Source organism: Carcharodon carcharias, chromosome 8 (assembly GCF_017639515.1).
Source record: "Carcharodon carcharias isolate sCarCar2 chromosome 8, sCarCar2.pri, whole genome shotgun sequence".
NCBI lineage: Eukaryota > Metazoa > Chordata > Chondrichthyes > Lamniformes > Lamnidae > Carcharodon > Carcharodon carcharias.
Window position 1 is genome coordinate 119,604,732 of NC_054474.1, and position 20,982 is coordinate 119,625,713.

The 20,982-nt window shown below is 43.5% G+C and overlaps 1 protein-coding gene across 2 annotated transcripts in view; it reads right to left on the minus strand.

Annotated features, from left to right (window-relative positions):
- The window catches only part of alad (aminolevulinate dehydratase), a 42,513-nt gene that overhangs the window by 20,019 nt on the left and 1,512 nt on the right, over positions 1–20,982 (minus strand). Inside the window, exons 1-6 of one of the 2 annotated variants that reach the window (XM_041192858.1) lie at positions 20,359–20,376; positions 20,118–20,261; positions 19,589–19,639; positions 14,612–14,708; positions 13,308–13,443; positions 12,448–12,531 (exon numbers count right to left, since the gene is read on the minus strand). In XM_041192858.1, coding sequence (XP_041048792.1) covers positions 12,448–12,531; positions 13,308–13,443; positions 14,612–14,708; positions 19,589–19,639; positions 20,118–20,233 — 484 coding nt within the window. In that variant the 5' untranslated portion in view covers positions 20,234–20,261; positions 20,359–20,376. Of the gene's footprint in view, positions 1–12,447; positions 12,532–13,307; positions 13,444–14,611; positions 14,709–19,588; positions 19,640–20,117; positions 20,262–20,358; positions 20,377–20,982 lie in introns of those variants that run through there. The other variant, XM_041192857.1, reaches the window with a different exon arrangement.

The following is a 20,982-nucleotide window of genomic DNA, read 5'->3' on the forward strand; positions in this document are numbered from 1 at the left end:
TGGTCGAATACACTTGCGGTGCCCAGTCCTCATCAGAGAGAGGAGACTCTGGAACTTCCTTGACAGGGCTGGATTATAACAGGAGTGAAGGGACATTAAGTTACGTAGATGTTTGAACAGAAATGGAATATTTACCCTGTCATTTGAGCATGTAAAATCTCTCAGTAACATTAAGTTCCCTGACTTATTTTACAACAACACCCTTTGTTTAACTGAAATACAAAGTAAACACCTAGAGTGAACAACATCAGGATAGGTTTCAGCAGACGTTCACAGACCAACAGCCTCCCTGTGCAGATGCGAATCTGATACCAATTTCAGACTTGCTGCAAAAGGTCAACAGGATCTTAAATTTCACCATCTGCCAATTCGCACTCACTGCTTCCCTCCCTGACTCTCTCAGCGTTCCCCTCCTTGACTCTCTCTCTCTCTCCACCTCCCTCCCCGACACACTCTCCCTGCGTTTCCCTCCCCAACTCTCTCTCTCGCTCTCTCTCCGCCTTATGATCAATGCTGGAGCCACTGCTATTCACAACTTACATTAACAATTTGGACTTTGGAATCAAAAATACAATTTCTAAATGACATCAAACTGGGGTGGAGTGTCAATGCTGAGGAGGACTGCAACATATTACAGGAGGACATGAGTAAACTTGCAAAAGGGGATAGTTTAATCAGGGGAATAAATACAGTTCTCTGCAGCCGAGAGCATGAGTCTAGGAGGCTGTGTTGCCTTTCCAGTGCCAGACTTCGGGACATCTGTTCTGGGCTGGAGAGGAACTTGCAGGAAGAAGGGGAGGGTCCATTGTCGTGGTCCACGTGGGTACCAGCCACATAGACAGGACTAGGAAAGAGGTTCTCCTTAGGAATACTGAGCAACTATGGGCCAAATTAAAAAGTAGAACCTCAAACGTAATAATCTCTGGCTTACTACCTGAGCCATGAGCAAATTGGGGTAGGGTAAATAGGATTAGAGAGTTAAATGCACGGTTCAAAGATTGGTGTGGGAGAAATGGGTTTCCACTCATAGGGCACCGACATCAGTGCTGGGGGAAAAGAGGGCTGTACTATTGGCATCACCTTCACCCGAACCGTTCAGGGACCAGTGTTCTGACAAGTCACATAACTAGAACAGTAGAGAGGGCTTTAAACTAAATATTGGGGGGAAGGGATCATACGAGAGTAGAGGTGATAAATTAAAGGGACATGATGAGGGAATAGAGCAGGATAGCAATTTGGGAAATGATAAACAGTGTGTGATAGAAAGGGACAGAGCATACAAACTTAAAAGTACATCAACAGATAAGGTCAGGGATTGTAAAAATAGTACAAAGATAGATTAAAAGGCTCTGTATCTGAATGCGCACACCATTCGTAACAAAATGTTAGCACAGATAGAAATAAATATGTATGACTTGACAGCCATTACAGAGGCATGGTTGCAAAGTGACCAAGGCTGGGACCTGAATATTGAAAGGGTAATTGACATTTTGGAAAGGCAGGAAGCTGGGAAAATGTGATGGTGTAGCTCTCTTAATTAAAGGCAACATTAGTACAGTAATGAGAGGATGACCTTAGTTCGAAAAAGCAAGATGTAGAATCAGTTTGCGGAGAGATAAGAAATAGGAAAGGTAAGCGGTCACTTGTTGGAGTACTTTATAGGCCCCACTAACAGTAGTTACATGGTAGGAGAATGTATTTAGGAAGAAATAATTGGGGCATGTAAGAAAGATAGTGCAATAATAATGGGTGACTTTATCCTACATGTGGATTGGGTGAATCAGATTGGCAAATGTTGCCTGAAAAATGAGTTCATAGAGTGCATTCACACCAATTTCTTAGAGCACTATGTTCTAAAGTCAACCAGGAAGCTAGCTATTCTAGGCCTGTTAATGAGCATTGAGACAGGATTAATCAATAACCTCATAGTAAAGGAGTCTCCAGCCACAACGATTATATCATGGTAGAATTTCACATTCAGTTTGAAGATGAGCAGGGTGTTTTAAACCTAAATAAAGGTCATTATAAGGGTGCGAAGGCAGAGCTGGCTAAAGTGAACTGGGAAACTAGGTTAAGAGGTAAAACATTATAGATGCAGTGGTAGTATTTTAAGGAGATATTTAATAACATTCAGCAAAGATTTATCCCAGTGAAAAAGAAAGACTCTTTGAGAAGGATGCAACTTCCTTATTCAGCCATGGATGATGAGGATAGTACCAAATTTAAAGAAACACTGTACAATTCTGTAAAGATTAGTGTTAAGTCAGAGGATATGACAGATTTTAAGAATCAGCAAAGAATGGACTAAAAAAAATGAAGAGGGAGAAAGAAGAGTATAAGCGAAAGCTAGCTAGTAATATAAAACAGATAGTAAGCGTTTCTACAAGAATTTATAAAGAAAAAGAGTATCTAAAGTGAGCGGTCCTCTAGAGAATGAGTCTGGGAAATTAATAATGGAAAACAAGGAAATGGCAGAGGCGTTGAATGGGTATTTTGTGTCTGTCTTCACTTTAGCAGACTTAGAAAACTTCCCAAAGATAGTGAAAATCAAGAAATGAAAGGCAAGGAGGAACTTAAAACAATCACCATCACCAAGGAAAAGGTACTGGGAAAACTATTAGACCTAAAGGTTGAGAAGTGCCCAGGACCTGATGACATGCATCCCAGGGTCTTAAAATAAATCGCTGCAGAGATAGGAGAGGCATTGGTTATAATCTTCCAAACTTCCTTCCAGCCCCAGCAGATTGGTAACTAATAAATGTAACACCTTTATTCAAGGAAGGTGGGAGACAGAAAGCAGGAAACTGCAGGCCAGTTAGCCTAACATCTGTCTTAGGGAAATTGCTAGAATCCATTATTAATTAGGTTAGACTTAGAAAATCATAATGGGATCAGACAGAGTAAACATGGTTTTATGAAGGCGAGATCATGTTTAATGAATTTATTAGAAGTCTCTGAGGAGGTAACAGTCAATGTGGATAAAGGAGAACCTGTAGATATGGTGTACTTAGATTTCAAAAAGGCATTTGATAAGATGACTCATCAAAGGTTACTACACAAAATAAGAGCTCATGGTGTTAGGGGTAACATATTAGCATGGATAAATGACTGGTTAGCTAACAGGAAGTAGGAGTAGGGACAAATAGGTTTCTTTCAGGTTGACAAGCTGTAACTAGTGGAGTGCCACAGGAATAAGTGCTGGAGCCTCAACTATTTACAATCTACATCAATGGCTTAGTTGAAGGGACTAAATGAATGGTAGCTAAATTTACCGATGACACCAAGATAGGTAGGAAAGTTAGGGGTCAAGAGGAGTTAAAGAGACTGCAAAGGTTAAGTGAGTGAGCAAAAATTTGCCGGATGGAAAAATGTGTACTTGTGCACTTTGGCAGGAAGAATAGAAAAGCTGTATACTACTTAAATAGAGAGAAATTGCAGAACTTAGTGGTACAGAGGGATCTGGTTGTCTTGGTACATGAATCACAAAAATTTAGCATGCAGGTATAGCAAGTGATTAGGAAGGCAAATTGAATGTTGGCGTTTATTACAAGAGAAATGGAATATAAAAGTAGGGCAGTTTTGCTGCAACTATAATGGGCCTTGGTGAGATCACATCTGGAGCACTGTCTACAGTTTTGGTCTCCTTATTTGAAGAAGATATATTTGTGTCAGAAACAGTTCAGAGAAGGTTTAGTAGACTCATTCCTGGGATGAAGGGCTTATTTTATGAATAAAGGGTGAACAGATTGGGTCTTTACCCATTGGAGTTTAGAAGATTGAGGGGTGATCTTACTGAAACATATAAGATCTTGAGGGAACTTAATAGGGTGGATACTGGGAGGGTGTTTTCTCATGTGGGGGAGACTAGCACTAGAGGACAGAGTTTAATGATAAGAGGTCTCCCTTTTAAGAAGGAGATGAGAATTTTTTTTCTTTCAGGGGATCATGAGCCTGTGGAATTCTCAAACCGGGTCATTGAATATATTCAAGGCTGAGTTAGAGTTTTAACTGACAAGGGAGTCAAAGGTTATGTGGGCGCAGATAAGAAGGTGGAGCTGAGGCCACAGTCAGATCAGCCATGAGCTTATCAAATGGCAGAGCAGACTCGAAGGGCTGAATGGCCTACTCCTGATCCTAAGTCCTATGTTCCTATACGAGGTGATACATTTTTGATAGGACGAATGGGGAGGTCATTTATTACTTGGAAGGTGCTAGTCTAGATGAAGTAGAGGGACAAAGGGATCTCGGAGTACAAACACATCAATCATTAAAATCTCCACCACAGGTCAGAAAGGCCATAAAAAACCAGACCAAACACTAGGCTTTATTTCTGGAGGGATAGAACCGAAAAATCGGTAAGTTATGCTAAACCAGTATCTTGAATCTTGGTTAGGCTGCAATTAGAGTGTTATGTGCAGTTCTAGTTGTCTTACTGGAGAGGGAGACGAATGATACTTGGAATAAGTAGGTATATATATCAGGAAATGATTGATAGGCTGGGTATCATTACTTTAGAAAATGCACTGCTCTACTCAACAAGATGCATTGCAGGAACTCACCAGGCTCCTTAGGCAGCACCTTCCAAACCCACATCTAGAAGGATAAGGGCAGCAGATAGATGGGAACAGCACCACCTGGTGGTTCCCCTCCAACTCACTCACCATCCTGACTTGGAAATATATCGCCGTTCCTCCACCGTCACTGGGTCAAAATCCTGGAATTCCCTTCCTAACAGCACTGTTCAAGAAGGCAGTTCACCACCACCTTCTGAAGGGCAACTAGGGATGGGCAATAAATGCTGGCCCAGCCAGCAAAGCCCACATCCCGAGAATGATTAAAAATAAAAGAAAAAAGAAAATTTGAGCGGTGACCTAATGGAGGTCTATAAAATTCTGAACGGTTTTGATAAAAGTGGATACAGAGGGAATGTTTCCCCTTGTAGGGAAGAGCATAACTAAAGGCTGTCAATATGAGAGTCCACCAAGAAATCCAATAGGGAATTCAGAAAAAACTTCTTTACCCAAAGAGTGGTGAGAATGTGGAACTTGTTAAGTGAATCGTATAGATGCATTTAAGGGGGAACTAAACAAATGAGGGAGAAAGGATTAGAGAGTTATGACAGTAAATTTCAATGAGAAAAGATGGGAGGAGGTTTGAGTGCGGCAGAAACACTGGCATGGACTGGTTAGGCCTCTTTCTGTGCCTTATATTCTATGTGTGTATCCTTTGTAGTGATAAAGGGGAACTTTAGATATCCAAATATAAACTGCACTAGTGATAGTATAAAGGACAGAGAGGGGGAAGTGTTCTCTGGAGAATTTTCATGATCAATGACCAAGTGAGGAAGGAGGTACTGCCAGGCCAGGCAATCGTGGGTCAATGGATCAAGTTTAAATAGGGGAACATTTGTGGAACATTGATGGTACTGTAAGGTTTAGGTTGTCTATGGAAAAAGACAAGAAGCAATCCAGAGTAAAAATAATTAATTGGAGGAGGGCCATTTTCAGTGTGATCGAAATTAGAAACAAAGAACTTTGACGGAAACATGGGCTGCCTTTAAGGTGGAGAGAGTTCGGGTGCAGTCCAGACGGAGAGAGTTCGGGTGCAGTCCAGGTGGAGAGAGTTCGGGTGCAGTCCAGGTGGAGAGAGTTCAGGTGCAGTCCAGGTGGAGAGAGTTCGGGTGCAGTCCAGGTGGAGAGAGTTCGGGTGCAGTCCAGGTGGAGAGAGTTCGGGTGCAGTCCAGGTGGAGAGAGTTCGGGTGCAGTCCAGGTGGAGAGAGTTCGGGTGCAGTCCAGGTGGAGAGAGTTCGGGTGCAGTCCAGGTGGAGAGAGTTCGGGTGCAGTCCAGGTGGAGAGAGTTCGGGTGCAGTCCAGGTGGAGAGAGGTCGGGTGCAGTCCAGGTGGAGAGAGGTCGGGTGCAGTCCAGGTGGAGAGAGGTCGGGTGCAGTCCAGGTGGAGAGAGGTCGGGTGCAGTCCAGGTGGAGAGAGGTCGGGTGCAGTCCAGGTGGAGAGAGGTCGGGTGCAGTCCAGGTGGAGAGAGTTCGGGTGCAGTCCAGGTGGAGAGAGTTGGGGTGCAGTCCAGGTGGAGAGAGTTCGGGTGCAGTCCAGGTGGAGAGAGTTCAGGTACAGGCGAGGTGGAGAGAGTTCGGGTACAGGCGAGGTGGAGAGAGTTCGGGTACAGGCGAGGTGGAGAGAGTTCAGGTACATGCAAAGTGGAGGTAGTTTGGGTACAGTCAAGATACATTCCCATGAGGGGGAAAGTTAGGGCAAGCAAAGTCAGAGTTCACTGAATGGCGAAAGAGATAAAGAATAAAGTGAAGCAGAAAAAAGGTACTAATGACAGGTGTCAGGTTGGTAATAAAAGTGAGAACAAGATTAAATCTAGAAAGCTCAGAGGGAAAGTGAAAAAGGAAACTGGAGAGGCAAAGAGAGAGTATGAGGGGAGACTGGCAGCTAACAGAAAAGGGAAACCAAAAGTCTCCTGTAAGCATGTAAAAAGTAAAAGGCTAGCACGAAGAAGGGTGGGGCCATTTAGGGACCAAAAAGGCGATTTACGCATGGAGGCACATGGAGGTCTTAGGTATTAAATGAACATTTAGCATCTGTCTTTCCCAAAGAAGGAGATGCTATGCAAAGTCACAGTGAAACAGAAAGTAGTAGAGATACTGGATGAGCTGAAAATTGATAAAGTGGAGATATTAACTTTAAGTACAGCCAGTTTTTCTAACAAGTTACAAGGACTGGATGAGATATATCCAAGGATGCTGACTGAAGTAAGGTGTTAATCACGGAGGTACTGGCCAGAATTTTCCCATCCTCCTTAGATACAGGGGTGGTGCCAAAGGACTGGAGAATTGCAAACTTACAGTCTTCTTCAAAAAAAAGGTTGTAAGAATGAAATCAGCAACTACAGGTCAGTCAGTTTAACCTCGATAGTAAGAAAGCTTTTAGAAACAATAATCTGGGGCAAAATTACCAATTACTTGGACAAGTGTGGGTTATTAAAGAAAGCCAACAGGGATTTGTTAAAGGCAAATCTAGTTTAATGAACTAGATCGATTTTTTTGATGAGGTAGCTGAGAGGGTAGTTGAGGGTAATGCAGTTGATGTGGTGTACCTGAACTTCCAAAAGGCATTTGATAAAGTGGCATATAATAGGCCATCCAGGAAAGTTGAATCCTATGGAATAAAAAGGACAGGGGCAGTGTGGATATGAAATTGGCTGAGTGACAGGAAACTGCAGTGATTGTTTTTCAGATTGGAGAAAGGTATACAGTGGGGTTTCCCAGGGGTCGGTGTTGGGACCCCTACTTTCCTTTTTCTATTAATGACCTAGACTTGGGTATACAGGGCACAATTTCAAAAATTGTAGATGACACAAAACTTGGAAGTATTGCGAACTGAGGAGGTAATGAAGAGGACATAGATAGGCTGGTGGGATGAGTAGGCACCTGGCTGATGAAATTTAATGTAAAAAGTGTGAAGTGATACATTTTGGTAGGAAGAACAAGGAAAGGCAATACAAAATAATAGATACAATTCTAATGTGGGTGCAGAAACTGAGAGACTTGGGAGTATATGTACACGAATTATTGAAGGTGGTAGGGAGATGGAGAAAATGGTCAAAAAGGCAAAGAGATCCTGGGATTTATAGAGGCATAGAATACAAAAGCAAGGAACGTAAGGAACATAGGAACAGGAGTAGGCCACATCGAGTCTGCTCCACCATTCAATTTGATCATGGCTGATCATCTACCTCAATGTCACTTTCCCGCACTACCTTCATATCCCTTGATGTCACTGGTCTCCAGAAATCTATCGATTTCTGTCTTGAAATGCTTAATGATTGAGCCAGCATCAGCCCTCAGGGGTAGAGAATTCCTCCTCATCTCAGTCTTAAGTGGCCTGCCCCTTTATCCTGAGTTTATGTCCCCAGGTTTTAGACTCAGCATTTAAGAAATACCCTGCCTTTCTGTTTTTCTACCAAAGTGGATAACTTCACATTTATTCACCTTATATTCCATCTGCCATGTTCCAGCCCATTCATTTAGCCTGTCCAAGTCCACTATAGCCAACTTGCTTCTCATACCTTCATAATTTCCTTTCTTCAGATTTAAGACCCTAGTTTCAGAATGAACTAGGTCACATTCAAACTTAATGTGAAATTCTATCATATTATGGTCACTATTTCCTAAAAGCTCCTTTACAGCAAGGTTATTAATTAGCCTTTTCTCCTTACACAACATTAAATCCAAAATAGCCCAATCCCTAGTTGGCTCCTCAACGTATTGCTACAGAAACCCATCTCATTTGCACTCCAGGAATTCCTCCTCTACAGCATTAGCGCTGATCTGGTTAACACAGTCTGTGTGTAAACTGAAGTTGCCCGTAATTGCTGTATTACCAGTTACATGCATCTCTAATTTTCTGATTTATACCGAGCCCAACATTATCTTCACAGTTTGGTGGCCTATAAACAACTCCCACCAATGTTTGCTGCCTCTTGCTGTTTCTTAGCTCCACCCAAACTGATTCTCCATCTTGATCCTTTGATCAAAGATCCTCCCTTACCAACATACTGATCTCGTCCCTTATTAACAGTGCTATCTTACCTGCTTTTCCTTTTTGCCTATCCCTCCTAATGCCGAATATCCTTGGATATTCAGTTCCCATTCTTGGTAACCCTGTAGCCACGTCTCCATTATGGTGATTCAATCATACTCACTTACCTCAATTTGTGCATTCAAATCATCAACTTTTTTGCGAATGTTACATGCATTCAGATAGAGTGCTTTCAATTCTGCTTTTTTAACTTTATTCTCTATTCTGATCTTATCTGATGCTTGCCTCTGCTTCGTCTGCCTTCTATTTTTGCTTTTTACTTTTCTATTTCCCGTTACTAGTTTTGCTTCCCTCGAATCTGAACTCCCTCTCAGGTTCCCATCACTCTTGCTTTTTCTGTTATATATTAATGACCCTGACTGTGTGGTTTGAAAACGCTGACTCTTATGCTCTTATATACACCCTTTGATGAGTCACTAGCTAGTTTAACTTCCTGCCACTGTAATTAACACCAATTGAACCAACTACTTTCAGCTGATTGACAGATTACTGCCATTACCACTACTCACATGGTCTCTGCCTCGCTCGGACACAGTCTCCCGACCACCTTACTCTGATAAGCTTTTGTAAAACACTGGTTCAGCCTCAACTGGAGTGTTGTTTCTAATTCTTGGCACCGCATTTAGAATGGACGTGAAGGCTTTAGATCGGGTGCAGAAAAGATTTATGGGAATAGTTCTAGGGATTAGGGACTTCAGATATGTAGCTAAATTGGAGAAGCTCTCTTGTTGGTCTCTTCAGAGAAGGTTGAGAGGAAATTGAAACCAGTATTCCATTAACCCTCTTCATTATTTTCTGCATCTGTTCAGCACATTTTAATGATCTATGTATCTGAACCCCCAACTCTATTTGGACCTCCACCGTTTCAAGCTTTTCACCATTTAGGAAGTCCCTGTTCTATTGTTTTTAGTTCCAAAGTGGATGACCTCACATTTGCCATGTTTTCTGCTTTCATCACCTCTGAATTCCATTTGAATTCAGGTTTGATAGCAATTTACAAAACCACACTGCCTCTCGCTGATCAGCTGGAAATGTTCGAGACATTCAGTCAGCTAATCCTTAATTACACACGGTTTCCGTGTCTCATATTTCTTAAATAAGAGTGACTTTCCAATCTAAAGGAACAGTTCCCAAATTGAGGGAACTTTGTAAATGATGTTACTTTGTAAGCGATGACATAGTGGTATTGACTCTGGATTGATGATCCAGAGACCCAGGGTAATGGTCTGGGGACGCAGGTTCGAATCCCACCACAGCGAATGGTAGATTTTGAATTCAATAAAAATCTGGAATTAAAAGTCTAATGATGACCATGGAACCATTGTAAATTGTTGTAAAAAACCCATCTGGTTCACTTATGTCCTTTAGGGAAAGAAATCTGCTGTCCTCACCTGGTCTGCCCAACATGTGACTCCAGATCCACAATAATGTGTGGTTGACTCTTAAATACCCTCTGAAGGAGGGCAATTAAGGATGGGAAATAAATGCTGGCCTAGCCAGTGACATCCAGATCCCGTGAACGAATATTTAAAAAAAATGACTCCACCCACTTCCTTTAAAAAGAAAGGGCTGAATTCCCTTGGTTTACTTTGCAGCCATTTTGTTGGCCCCGATTGGGGAGGAGGTCCAGTCTCCGGGAGCTGCTGGTCAATCAAATGGCCAGCATCTCTGGTCCCAGCAACACCACAGCAAGTGGTGAGACTGCTGAGACTGCAGCCAGTCCCAGAGGGAAGCGTGCTGCAAAAGAGCTGAACTTGAAGTTTGGGGTCTCGCTGGGATGAAGTTAGCAGTACTTGGCAAAGGGGGTGGTGGCAGGGTGAACATGGCAAGGGGGGGAGAATACCCATGTGGGGGGGGCCTCTGATTGGCATGGGGAGACTTGCCCGGCCCCCATTCTGCCAGGTTTTCCCTGGCTGGCTGAACACTTGGTATCAGCCTCCTCCTGCTGCAGGTAAAAATCCCAGTGGTGGCGGGAGGAGGCCACTAATTGGCCATTCAAGAGCCTCAATTGGCCCAGGGGTGTGCGGGCTGCCCAACACCTCTCCTGCTACTGGTAAAATTCCGGTGGGGTGCATGGGTAGGCACCAGGAATGGTACCCCTGCATGGCTCCCAGCTTTACTGCCACCCCACCTGGTATTTTACCACCACAGGGGCTGCAAAATTCCAGTCTTGGGATTTATCACTCTTCCATGCCATTATTTCGTTACTTTAATTTTACTTGTGTTCATTTTGTTGAGTCCCTGTCCCTGATTCAATATTAATTTCCTTGGGATGTCTGACATGCTGACCTCTTCCTCCCCTGTAAATACTGACACAGTTATTATTCAGCATGTTCACCATTTCCTTCTTTTCATTGACAATATCACTGCTATTAGTATTCCAGGGGCCCCCATTGCTCCTGGCCACTTTACCTAATAGAACTGCGAAAATATTATGCTGATTTTAATGTCCTTTGCAAGTTTCTTTTTGTAGTCCCTTTTTTATAGCACTTATTATCTCCTTTGTCACCCTTTGCTATTTGTATCTCTCCCATTTGCAAGGAGCTACACTATTTTTGCATTATTTTTCTTTTAAATTCATTTATGGGATGTGGGCATCACTGGATAGGCCAGCTTTTATTACCCATTCTTAGTTGCCCCTGAGAAGGTGCTGATGAGCTGCCTTGTTGAACCACTGCTGTATGCTTTTTCTTTCCATTTCACATTGTCTCTTATCTCTTCAGTTGTCCACGGCTGTTTTTTTTGTAAGCAGAGCTCTTGTCCTTTAGATTTTGTACCACATTAAATTATTTTCTGAACATCATGCACTGATCTGTTGTTTTAACTATTAACAGATTTGTCCAGTTTACTGTGGACAGTCTCTGTCTCTCTGCATCGAAGTCAGTCTTACCTAAATCTAAAATCTTAGTCGCTTTTTCATTTTTCTCTCTTTCAAACACACATTGAATCCAATCATATTATGATAGCTTCAAATTGTGAAGCCTGGCAGACATCTTCCTCATTTCAAGGAGCTGATGACGATTATGATCGCTATTCGACAAATGCTCACACACCATTAGATTTTTAACTAAAATCTGACTTGTTAGTCAATATTAAATCTAATATGGCATTGACCCGTGTTGGATTTAGGGCACATTACTGCGGTGAATCAAATAATTTCTCATCTGGGAATTTCGCTAAACAGCAATAACAACGTGGGACAGCTCAGGAGGGTCAATGCATCCTTCAGATTTCAACTGAGCCTAGTGCTATGCCTGTGCAGCAGAGTCAGACACAGGGGTCTCTACTCTGCTTAGGTCTGGCAGCAGGCATAAGGCTGAACATTCAGATCTCTGCAATGAGAACATGTTTAATATCATTCAGTTGGGAATTTTGATTTGGTTGAGGTCAGTGTTTGGGAACTGCCTGTGTTTTTATTGTTTTGCTTCATTGTCAGCAGCAAGCACAAAGTAAATAATCCGCCAGGTTCAGGTTGAATCTCCTTTTATACCAACTCAATATGAGCCACGTTGGCCCTCTGATGCCTGCTCTGCCAATTCCATTCTCCATGCCAGCCACTGGGTCGATGCTGTTGAAGCTCATTACATGTGCAGACAGGGTGAACTTTCACCCCCTGTGAGCTTGGCCCACTTTATCTCCGGCAGACAGAGGTGAAGGGTCATGTTTGATCACATTGTGTTTAAGTGATTGGTTTTTTTTGGTTGTGAATTGGTTAACATCTGTGTGATGGAGGAGGGATTTCCTGATTCCCCCACTGCTCTGTGCTTCGCCTTATTGTAGAAGAACAACTTTTGGATAGTTCATTGCTCCCAGTTTCTGCACTCACCTGCCCAGGCATAGGCGAGTGCCACCTCCATCAGCCTCTGGCAGCTTGCTTCATTGTTCAATGTCTCATCCTCCCGGAGTATTCCTAGAATAAACAAGCCAAGAGACATTATCCCCAGATCCAGAGCCCGTTACTGGTTGTTACCCCAAAGTCCAGTGCCCACTACCTGCCCTGGTGACCATTAGGGGTCTGGAATCTGCTTTCATGAGTCCAGACCTGCTGGGAAGGGATCATGGGTCAAAGGGTTCCAGGCAGACAAAGTTGACAAATCTAATCTGAAGTTTTATAGAAGGCGAGAAGGTGCAGGAGTTGCTCCTCAAGATTTCATAAGGAGGCTCTAGGCCACACACCCACTCCACAGCCTCATACAACTGCAGCCACCGTCTGACCCACGCATACCTTCGATCACTACCATCTGGAAGGACATGGGCAGCAGACACATGGAGAACACCACCACCTGGAAGTTCCCCTCCAAGCCGCTTACCATCCTGACTTGGAAATATAACACCATTCCTTCACTGTCACTGGGTCAAAACCCTGGCAATCCCTCCCTAGCAGCACTGTGGGTGTACCTACACCATATGGACTGCAGCGGTTCAAGCAGGCAGCTCACCATTACCTTCTCAAGGACAATTAGGATGGGCAATAAATGCTGGTCCAGCCAGCGAGGCCCACATCCTGTGAATGAATAAAAAGAAAAAATCCGGCTTGGCCTGACCTCATCCACTAGCTTCAGGCTGACCTTCTGTCTCTGTGCATTTGAAACATCCCATTTTGTAAACTGAGCTGAGAAGTAGAAGGGGTTTGGTCCTTCCTGGGGTCAGTGTAAAAGAAAGTTTTATGCCTCAATGTTTGCTTACCGCAGTGCCCGTGGGAAGTGTACGGACAGAGACAGACATCGCAGGCAATTACCAATGTTGGAAACATCTTTCGCAGGTTTTTAATGGCCAGGATGGCTGGGTTATTCTCCGAGTCTGCTCCAGACCCTCTATCATCCTGTCGGAGAAAAGACAGCCTTTTGAGACCAATTACTAGCAAATCACTAGCTTCAATGTATTACTCAGAGCCCCCAATCAAAGTCTTCTCAATCCTGCATGAAAACACACACACACACACACACTCCCTCTACAGTGTCCCACAGAATTGTTACAGTGCAGAGGCCACTCGGCCCATCATGCCTGCACCAGCTCTCCAAATGAGCATTTACCTAGTGCCATTCTCCTGCCTTCTCCCAGTGACCCTGCACATTCTTCCTTTTCAAGTAACAATCTAATTCCCTCTTGAATGCTTCAATTGAACCTTCCTCCACCAGGCTCTCAGGCAGTGCATTCCAGATCTTAACCACTCATTGCCTGAAAATATTTTTTCTCATATTATTTTTGCTTCTCTTGCCAATTACTTCAAACCTGAGCACTCTCATTCTGGGAATAGTTTCTCCCTGGCTACACTGTCCGACCCCTCCTGATTTTGAATATCTCTATCAAATCTCCTCTCAGCCTTTTTTTTCCAAGGAAAATAGTCCTCTACATCGACCCGAAACCTCTGCACTGAAACAAACAGCACCAGTCTGTGGAAGGGTCATGAGGACTCGAAACGTCAACTCTTTTCTTCTCCGCCGATGCTGCCAGAACTGCTGAGTTTTTCCAGGTAATTCTGTTTTTGTTTTGGATTTCCAGCATCCGCAGTTTTTTGTTTTTATACCAGTTATGTAGTGTTTGATGCTTTCAGTTGTCCTTAGTAAATAATTTATGAATTATTCATTGGGAAACACTTTAAAGATTATATTTGTCTGTGGAACAGCACTCAAATTATGTTTATTTAAGTTTTCATCCCTCAAGTAACACCATCAAAATGGATGAACAGGTCTGTTGTCAATGTTTTTATTGGGATCTTACTGTGCACCAATTGGCTGCCACATTACGAACAGTAACTACAATTCAAAAGCATTGCTGAAGGGTTGTGAATTGTTTTGGTATATTCTGAGGTGTGAAAGGTGCGACATAAATGCAAGTTTGTTCTCTCTTTTAGGATTCAGCAAGCTCTCAATAGCTCAAAATGTGCTGTTTCTGAAGGTATGCAGGTATACCATACAATGCAGTGTAAATCTGGGGGCTCTCTTCCTCGCAGCTAGCTCAGCCTTAGGGGTGGTTCTTTTGAATCTTACCTTAGGGAGTTTGGCTGGAACTCCAAAGATCAACACGCAACCAAGTCCTTCATTAACAAGGGGCCTCAGCATCTCCTCCAGTTTATTGACACCGTACCTGGGGAACAATCACACAGTGAGACTGAGAAAAATACCCTCTGATTACATCAAGCCTATACCCAGCTCACCAACCTTGCCTAAACAAAGAGGAAAATACACTGCACAGTCATCCCACTTAATGTGAAGGAACTTAAAGTAATTAATATTGGTAAAGAAAAACTATTTGAGCAATAAGTGGGATTGAAAGCTGAAAAATCCCTTGGGTTTGATGGCCTCCATCCGAGGGTTCTGTGGAGACAGTGAATGCAGTGTTTGTGATCTTCCAAAATCCCTGGGATTCTGGAATGGTCCCAGTGGATTGGAAAATAGCAAATGTAACACCACTATTCAAGAAAGGAGGGAGAGAGAAAAGAGTGAACTACAGGCCAGCTAGCCAAATGCTGGAATCCATTATTAAACAAGTGTTAATAGGGCACCTAGAAAATCATATTATGATTAGGCAGAATCAACATGGTTTTATGAAAGGGGATATAGGGTTTGACAAATCTATTAAGGATTTTTTGAGGCTGTATCAAGCAGGGTAGATGGAGGGGGAACCGGTGGATGCAGTATATTTGGAATTTCAAAAGGCTGTTGCACAAAAGAAGAGCTCATGAGGTTGGGGTAATATATTAGCCGGGATAGAGGATTGGTTAAAGGACAGAAAACAGAGCAGGAATAAGTGGGTCACATTCAGATTAGCATCCTTGTGGGGTGATGCAAGTATCATTGCTGGGGCCTCAGCTATTCACAGTCTATAATAATGACTTAGATGAAAGGACCATGTGCAATGTATCCAAGTTTGCTGATGATACAAATTAAACTGAGGAGGATACAAAGGGCCCAATTTTAACCCATTCAAAATCCATCCAGTTACCCAGAGTTAAAATCAGGCCAAGTCTGCAAAGGGTTAAAGACAGGTTAGGTACGTGGACAATTATGTGGCAGATGGAATACAATGTGGGGAAGGATAAGGCTATTTACTTTGGAAGGAAGAATAGAAAAGGCTGAATTTTTCTTTAATAGTAAGAAATTATTAAATGTTGATGTTCAGAGGGATTTGGCTGTCCCTGTTAACAAAACACAAAGTTAGAATGCAGGTACAGCAAGCAATTAGGAAGGCATACGGTATGTTGGCCTTTATTGCAATGGGGATTGGAGTACAGGAATAGGAAAGTCCTGCTGCATTATACAGTATTTTGCCAAGACGCCACCGCAGTACTATGTACAGTTTAAGTCTCTGTGCCTAAGGGAGGATACACTTGCCTTAGAGAGGGTGAAGATTCATCCTAGGCCTGGTGTAAGAATTGTCCTAGGAGGAGAGATTGAGTAGAATGGGCCTACACTGTCTGGAGAAGAATTTTTTTCTCTCACAGGGTTGTTGCCCATGGAATTCTCTTCCCCAGAGAGCAGTGGAGGCTGGGTCACTAAATATATTCAAGGCTTTTGTTAGGCAAGGGAATCAAAGGTTATGGGGGACAGACAAGAAAGTGGGGTTGAGACCACTACCAGATCATCCATGATCTTATTGAAAGGTGGAGCAGGTTTGAAGGGCGAATGGCCTACTCCTGCTCCTAAGTCAATTACGATTCTTGACCAGACATGGGGGGAGGTCCGGTTAGGGACCAGTAACATTTTCTTTAAAATAGTTAAAGGTTGAGATTAAAGACGTCTGCTTTTGGAATAAAGCCACAAGATTCCGCAGGATTTGAACAAACACAACTAACTTTACTAAATTAGAAAAGTAAAACAATCTACAATATAAACGTAGCTTATACTTTAACATTCAGAATTAACATGAGGTGCATATGAATTAATATATAAGCCATGGTCAAACACCCTACAGTGCACATCAAATTGCAGATGCGGTCGAAACAGATCCCACAGATTTCTCAGCAACCCACTCAGATATTAGTATTCACCATGAGTTACACAATCTCTTTAAACTCCATCTTCTTCACAAGGGATTCCAATTCTATACTTTCAAAGATCTAACCTCGGAACACCCTCAAAGCCGCTCCAACTCAGACTGCCTTAACGACTGCTCCCTTCCAGAGTTTGCTTCTCAGGACTTCTCACGAGCCCTGACTGCCTGGAGACTGCTCACCAAAAGACCTCTGATGCATGGAGCCTCTTCTGCCTGCTTCTGAACACACCCAGTCACGTAGGATTTCTTGAGCTCCTGCTCATGACTGCACTAAGCTATCAATGGCTCCCAAAGCTTCTTCTGAGCTTAACTCTCTCAGCAGCATGGAACAAGCAAATGGCTACTGGGACTTTGTCCGAACCCCAACTGCACAGCATTACCAACTGGCTCCCAGGGCTAACAGCAGCACTTTAGCTGCATGGAGCTAGTCACCTTCTTCACCTGCTCATGACTAACTGACTGGTTAAAATTGACTGACCCTTGAACTGGTCTGTGGAATCGAGGGTTTATATAGATAGAGGGTGGGAAAGTGAAGCTGAGACATGGAAGTATCTATGCAGCGGTTCAAGAATGCAGCTTACCATCACCTTCCCAAGGGGCAGATGGAGATGAGCAACAAATGCTGGCCTAGCCAGCGACATCCCATGAACGAACAATAGCAGATCAGGCATGACCTTATTGAATGGCGGAGCGGCATCGAGGGGCCATGTGACACACTCCTGCTCTTATTTCTTATATTCTTATGTTCACACTGAGGGTGGTGAGCAGGAAACCATCCAGTACAGCTTCCAAACCTGCAGTCTGAAATCTACAGTATTCACACAACAGAAGTCACACTATACTGATCATACGACAACAGGTTAACGAGAATTAAAGTTCCTCCATTCAAAACGCCTAAAAAAGTCTATGGTTTTTGGAATTCAACACTCTTTATTTTCCCCGGCGAGTTTTGTACCTGTCAAAATGAGGAATGTCTGTTCTGGGAAAGGGAACTTCTCGTGTCAGTGAGCCAGTTTCAGTAGCTGGCACTGCCAGGTGAGACAGAACACAAGAAGACTTGCTTCACTCTGCCCCAACAATGTGCCTTCGTCCTAGTGTCCACTCCCCAATATTGCTGCACCAAGATGTTTAATTGGCTGTGAGCTGTGAGATTGCCACATTGGGTTCAGTTTGGTATTGTAAGTTGACCTTATGACAGACAAAATATTGCTCAAACTCTTCATTTAACATCCTTTTTAACTAGGGATTCCTCTGGGAGAGCGAGGGGGAGGAGTTCACAGGGGATAACAAGGGCTGGGTGTTTCCCCAGGATAGTGAAGAGGGGCAGAGCAGTTTCCCCTAGGAGAACAAGATGGGGAGGGATGGTTTCCCTGGAATAAGGAGGTTAACAGGGATGGATTGAGTCACCCTGGTCTGTGTAAAGAAAAGCAGCTATTTTGAAGCTTAGTTTGCAACAGCAGAAATATTTAAAGTATATTTGCAGAGTAAGTTTCAGTCTTTATCAATATTGATCCAGATTACTGAACTACCCAGAAACATAGGATCCATCTTAATTTAATTACTAGAGAAAGCACCAGATCACAGTGAACACAATCTGTAGCCTTGGTCACACATCACTTTACCCACTCTGGGCAGTTAGGGTGAACTCCCAGGATCACATCTGTATCAAGAGAACCAGTGTCATATCAGGAGCGAGTCATGCAAACAATCTAGTTCTGGAGATCAGGATAAGGCTGCCCAACACCGTGGTTACTGTGACTGAGAGAAAGGAAGCTCTGCTTTGTCACTGTCCACATCTATCTGCAGCCAGCAAAAAAAAGACACACACAGACACCAACACACAGACTGACACACATACACTGACACAACTGACACACACACAGACACACACATACACCAACACAGACACACACATACACCAACAGACACAGACACACACACATATCCACAGACAGAGATACAGACACACACATGTGGGACCCTCCAGTGTGAAGGCATATCAATTTCCATACAGGCACAGTCACCAGCTGGGACAGCTTCATACAACCTGCTGTTTAACTGATCGAAAGATCATTACTACACCATGTGCCCCACTCCTGACAGGTTTTCACAGCCTCACTGAGCAATATGACATCAAAGACATGAATATGCAGCAGACCATTTCCACAGTGAGAACACCACAAACCCCATTGCTCCCTGACTAATGGTAAAGTCGTACAAAGCTCACCAAATTTGATACACAAAACATCATCAAAACAGCTTATGGAATGTTGATCTTTATGTCACGAGGACTGGAATATAAAGGGGAGGAAGTTTTGCTGCAGCTATACAAAGCCCTGGTTAGACCACATCTGCAGCGTCACAGAGTAAGTGATGAGAAGGTGAGAACACGGGGTGAGAGAGAGGGGGGGAATGAGAGGGAGGCGGGAGGGTGGACGAGAGGGAGGTGGGAGGGGGGGACGAGAGGGAGGGGTGATGTGAGTGAGACGCTGTGAGGGGAGGTTGGTGAAATTTATTCACTGTGCGGGCATATACTCGGTCTTCCAACACATTTTCCATAAATCAGGAGCAGGGGGTTAATTACCATCTCTCAGGATCCTTTACCCTGACAGGACAGGTTCAAAGAAAACTCCTCCTTGGATAGCTGAGGGCCAACACCCCACATCTTCTCCAGATAGTATGCTGTACTAAAGAAAACATTTCAGCTGGAAACTGTTCATGGGAGAGTTGGCGAGGAATAGACAATGCTTTGTTGCCTTGTGGAAAGATGTTAATTTAGGGACAATCCCCGAGACACAGTGTTCCAAAACTGCAGTTTACCTTTATGCAATTTTCAGGGGAACATCTTTCATCTCCAACACTCTGAAACAAAACCTGCCCATTAGTCAAGGATTCACAGTTTCCACTTCCCTCTCCCCAATCCTTCCCCTCCTCCCCCGTCCAGGAAAGCTATGTGGAAGAGTTTTTCCTACCTGGCCTGTCCCGGAAGGCTGGCAATAGGTTCGATGGCATTGGAATCATCACTGAAACAGATAGGCAGTAAATATCAGTTAGACAATGTCACAGAGCCAGCACCTGTCCTGGGCCTCAAGTTAACTGGAATTCCAAGACCAATCGCAGCATTAACATTACCAATGGAACAGCAGATTTGGTTTACTATTCGTTGTGTATATTTGCCTTACTCCCATTTCTTTTTAATCATAAAAATTTCAGGATCACATTCCCTCCCATATATAAAAACAAAAAACTGCGAATGCTGGAAATCCAAAACAAAAACAGAAATATCTGGAAAAACTCAGCAGGTCTGGCAGCATCGGCGGAGGAGAACAAAGTTGACGTTTCGAGTCCTCATGACCCTTCAACAGAACTAAGTAAAAACAGGAGAGGGGTGAAATATAAGCTGGTTTAAGGTTGGGGGAGGGGGCCACCTTAATGCTGCCAGACCTGAGTTTTTCCAGGTATTTCTGTTATTGTTTCACACTCCCTCCCACCCTCACTTACGTTACAAAGATAGGGTAGATGAGGTTGCTTGCTGTGAAGGTGGAGGCACAGCTCTGCCAGGCACGGAGTAGGGGATGTGAATAGCCGCTGTGTAAGAGGGATTCAATCTGCATCATCCTTAAACTCGGGTGGAAAGTCAGCAATCTACAAGTACAATAAAACACAATGAGAAAAACTGCAGGCGAGAGCCCAGACCCACGCTGACAGGACTGGAATTCAGATCAGAAAACCTCAAACCTACCAGGGGGAGGTCTCTAAGCTCCTGCACAGAAAGCAATCTGCTAATCAGTAACACTAACACTCCAGCCCAACATGTATTCAGTACCACTCCCACTCCTCCCCTTTCTCTGTCCATACATTTCCTTTTCAACTGTGAATGAACACTTCACATGGTCAGAATTGTAACCTAAAAAAAATCCTGGTTCTCAGGTTTGATTAATGTCGACAAGGTCTAATTCACTGCTCATCCCTGAGGGTGCATTTTCTCAGGCACCAGCCCACAAGTTAGCAGAATTTAGTTTCATGTCTTGCCATGTTTCCCTGCAGACCTTGGGATTACAGGTCCAGAAGCAGCGCCACCATGCCCATGCCCTCCAGCACACATGCACAGACACACACAGACACACACACACAGAGCTGAGCTTTCTCAGAGCCAGTCCTGTCAGGGTAAAGGATCCTCAGAGATGGTAATTAACCCTTTCCTCTCAACTACATCAAGCTCTTGATTCCCTGGAAAATTTTGAGGATTTTTGTGCAGCAAAGAAACATTTTGTGCCAGAAAAATGACTGTACAATCTGCCAAATTTTAAAAAAGGCCAACAGAGAGAAGGGAACTTGCCATTTTCTACCTAATCTAGCCCAGCAA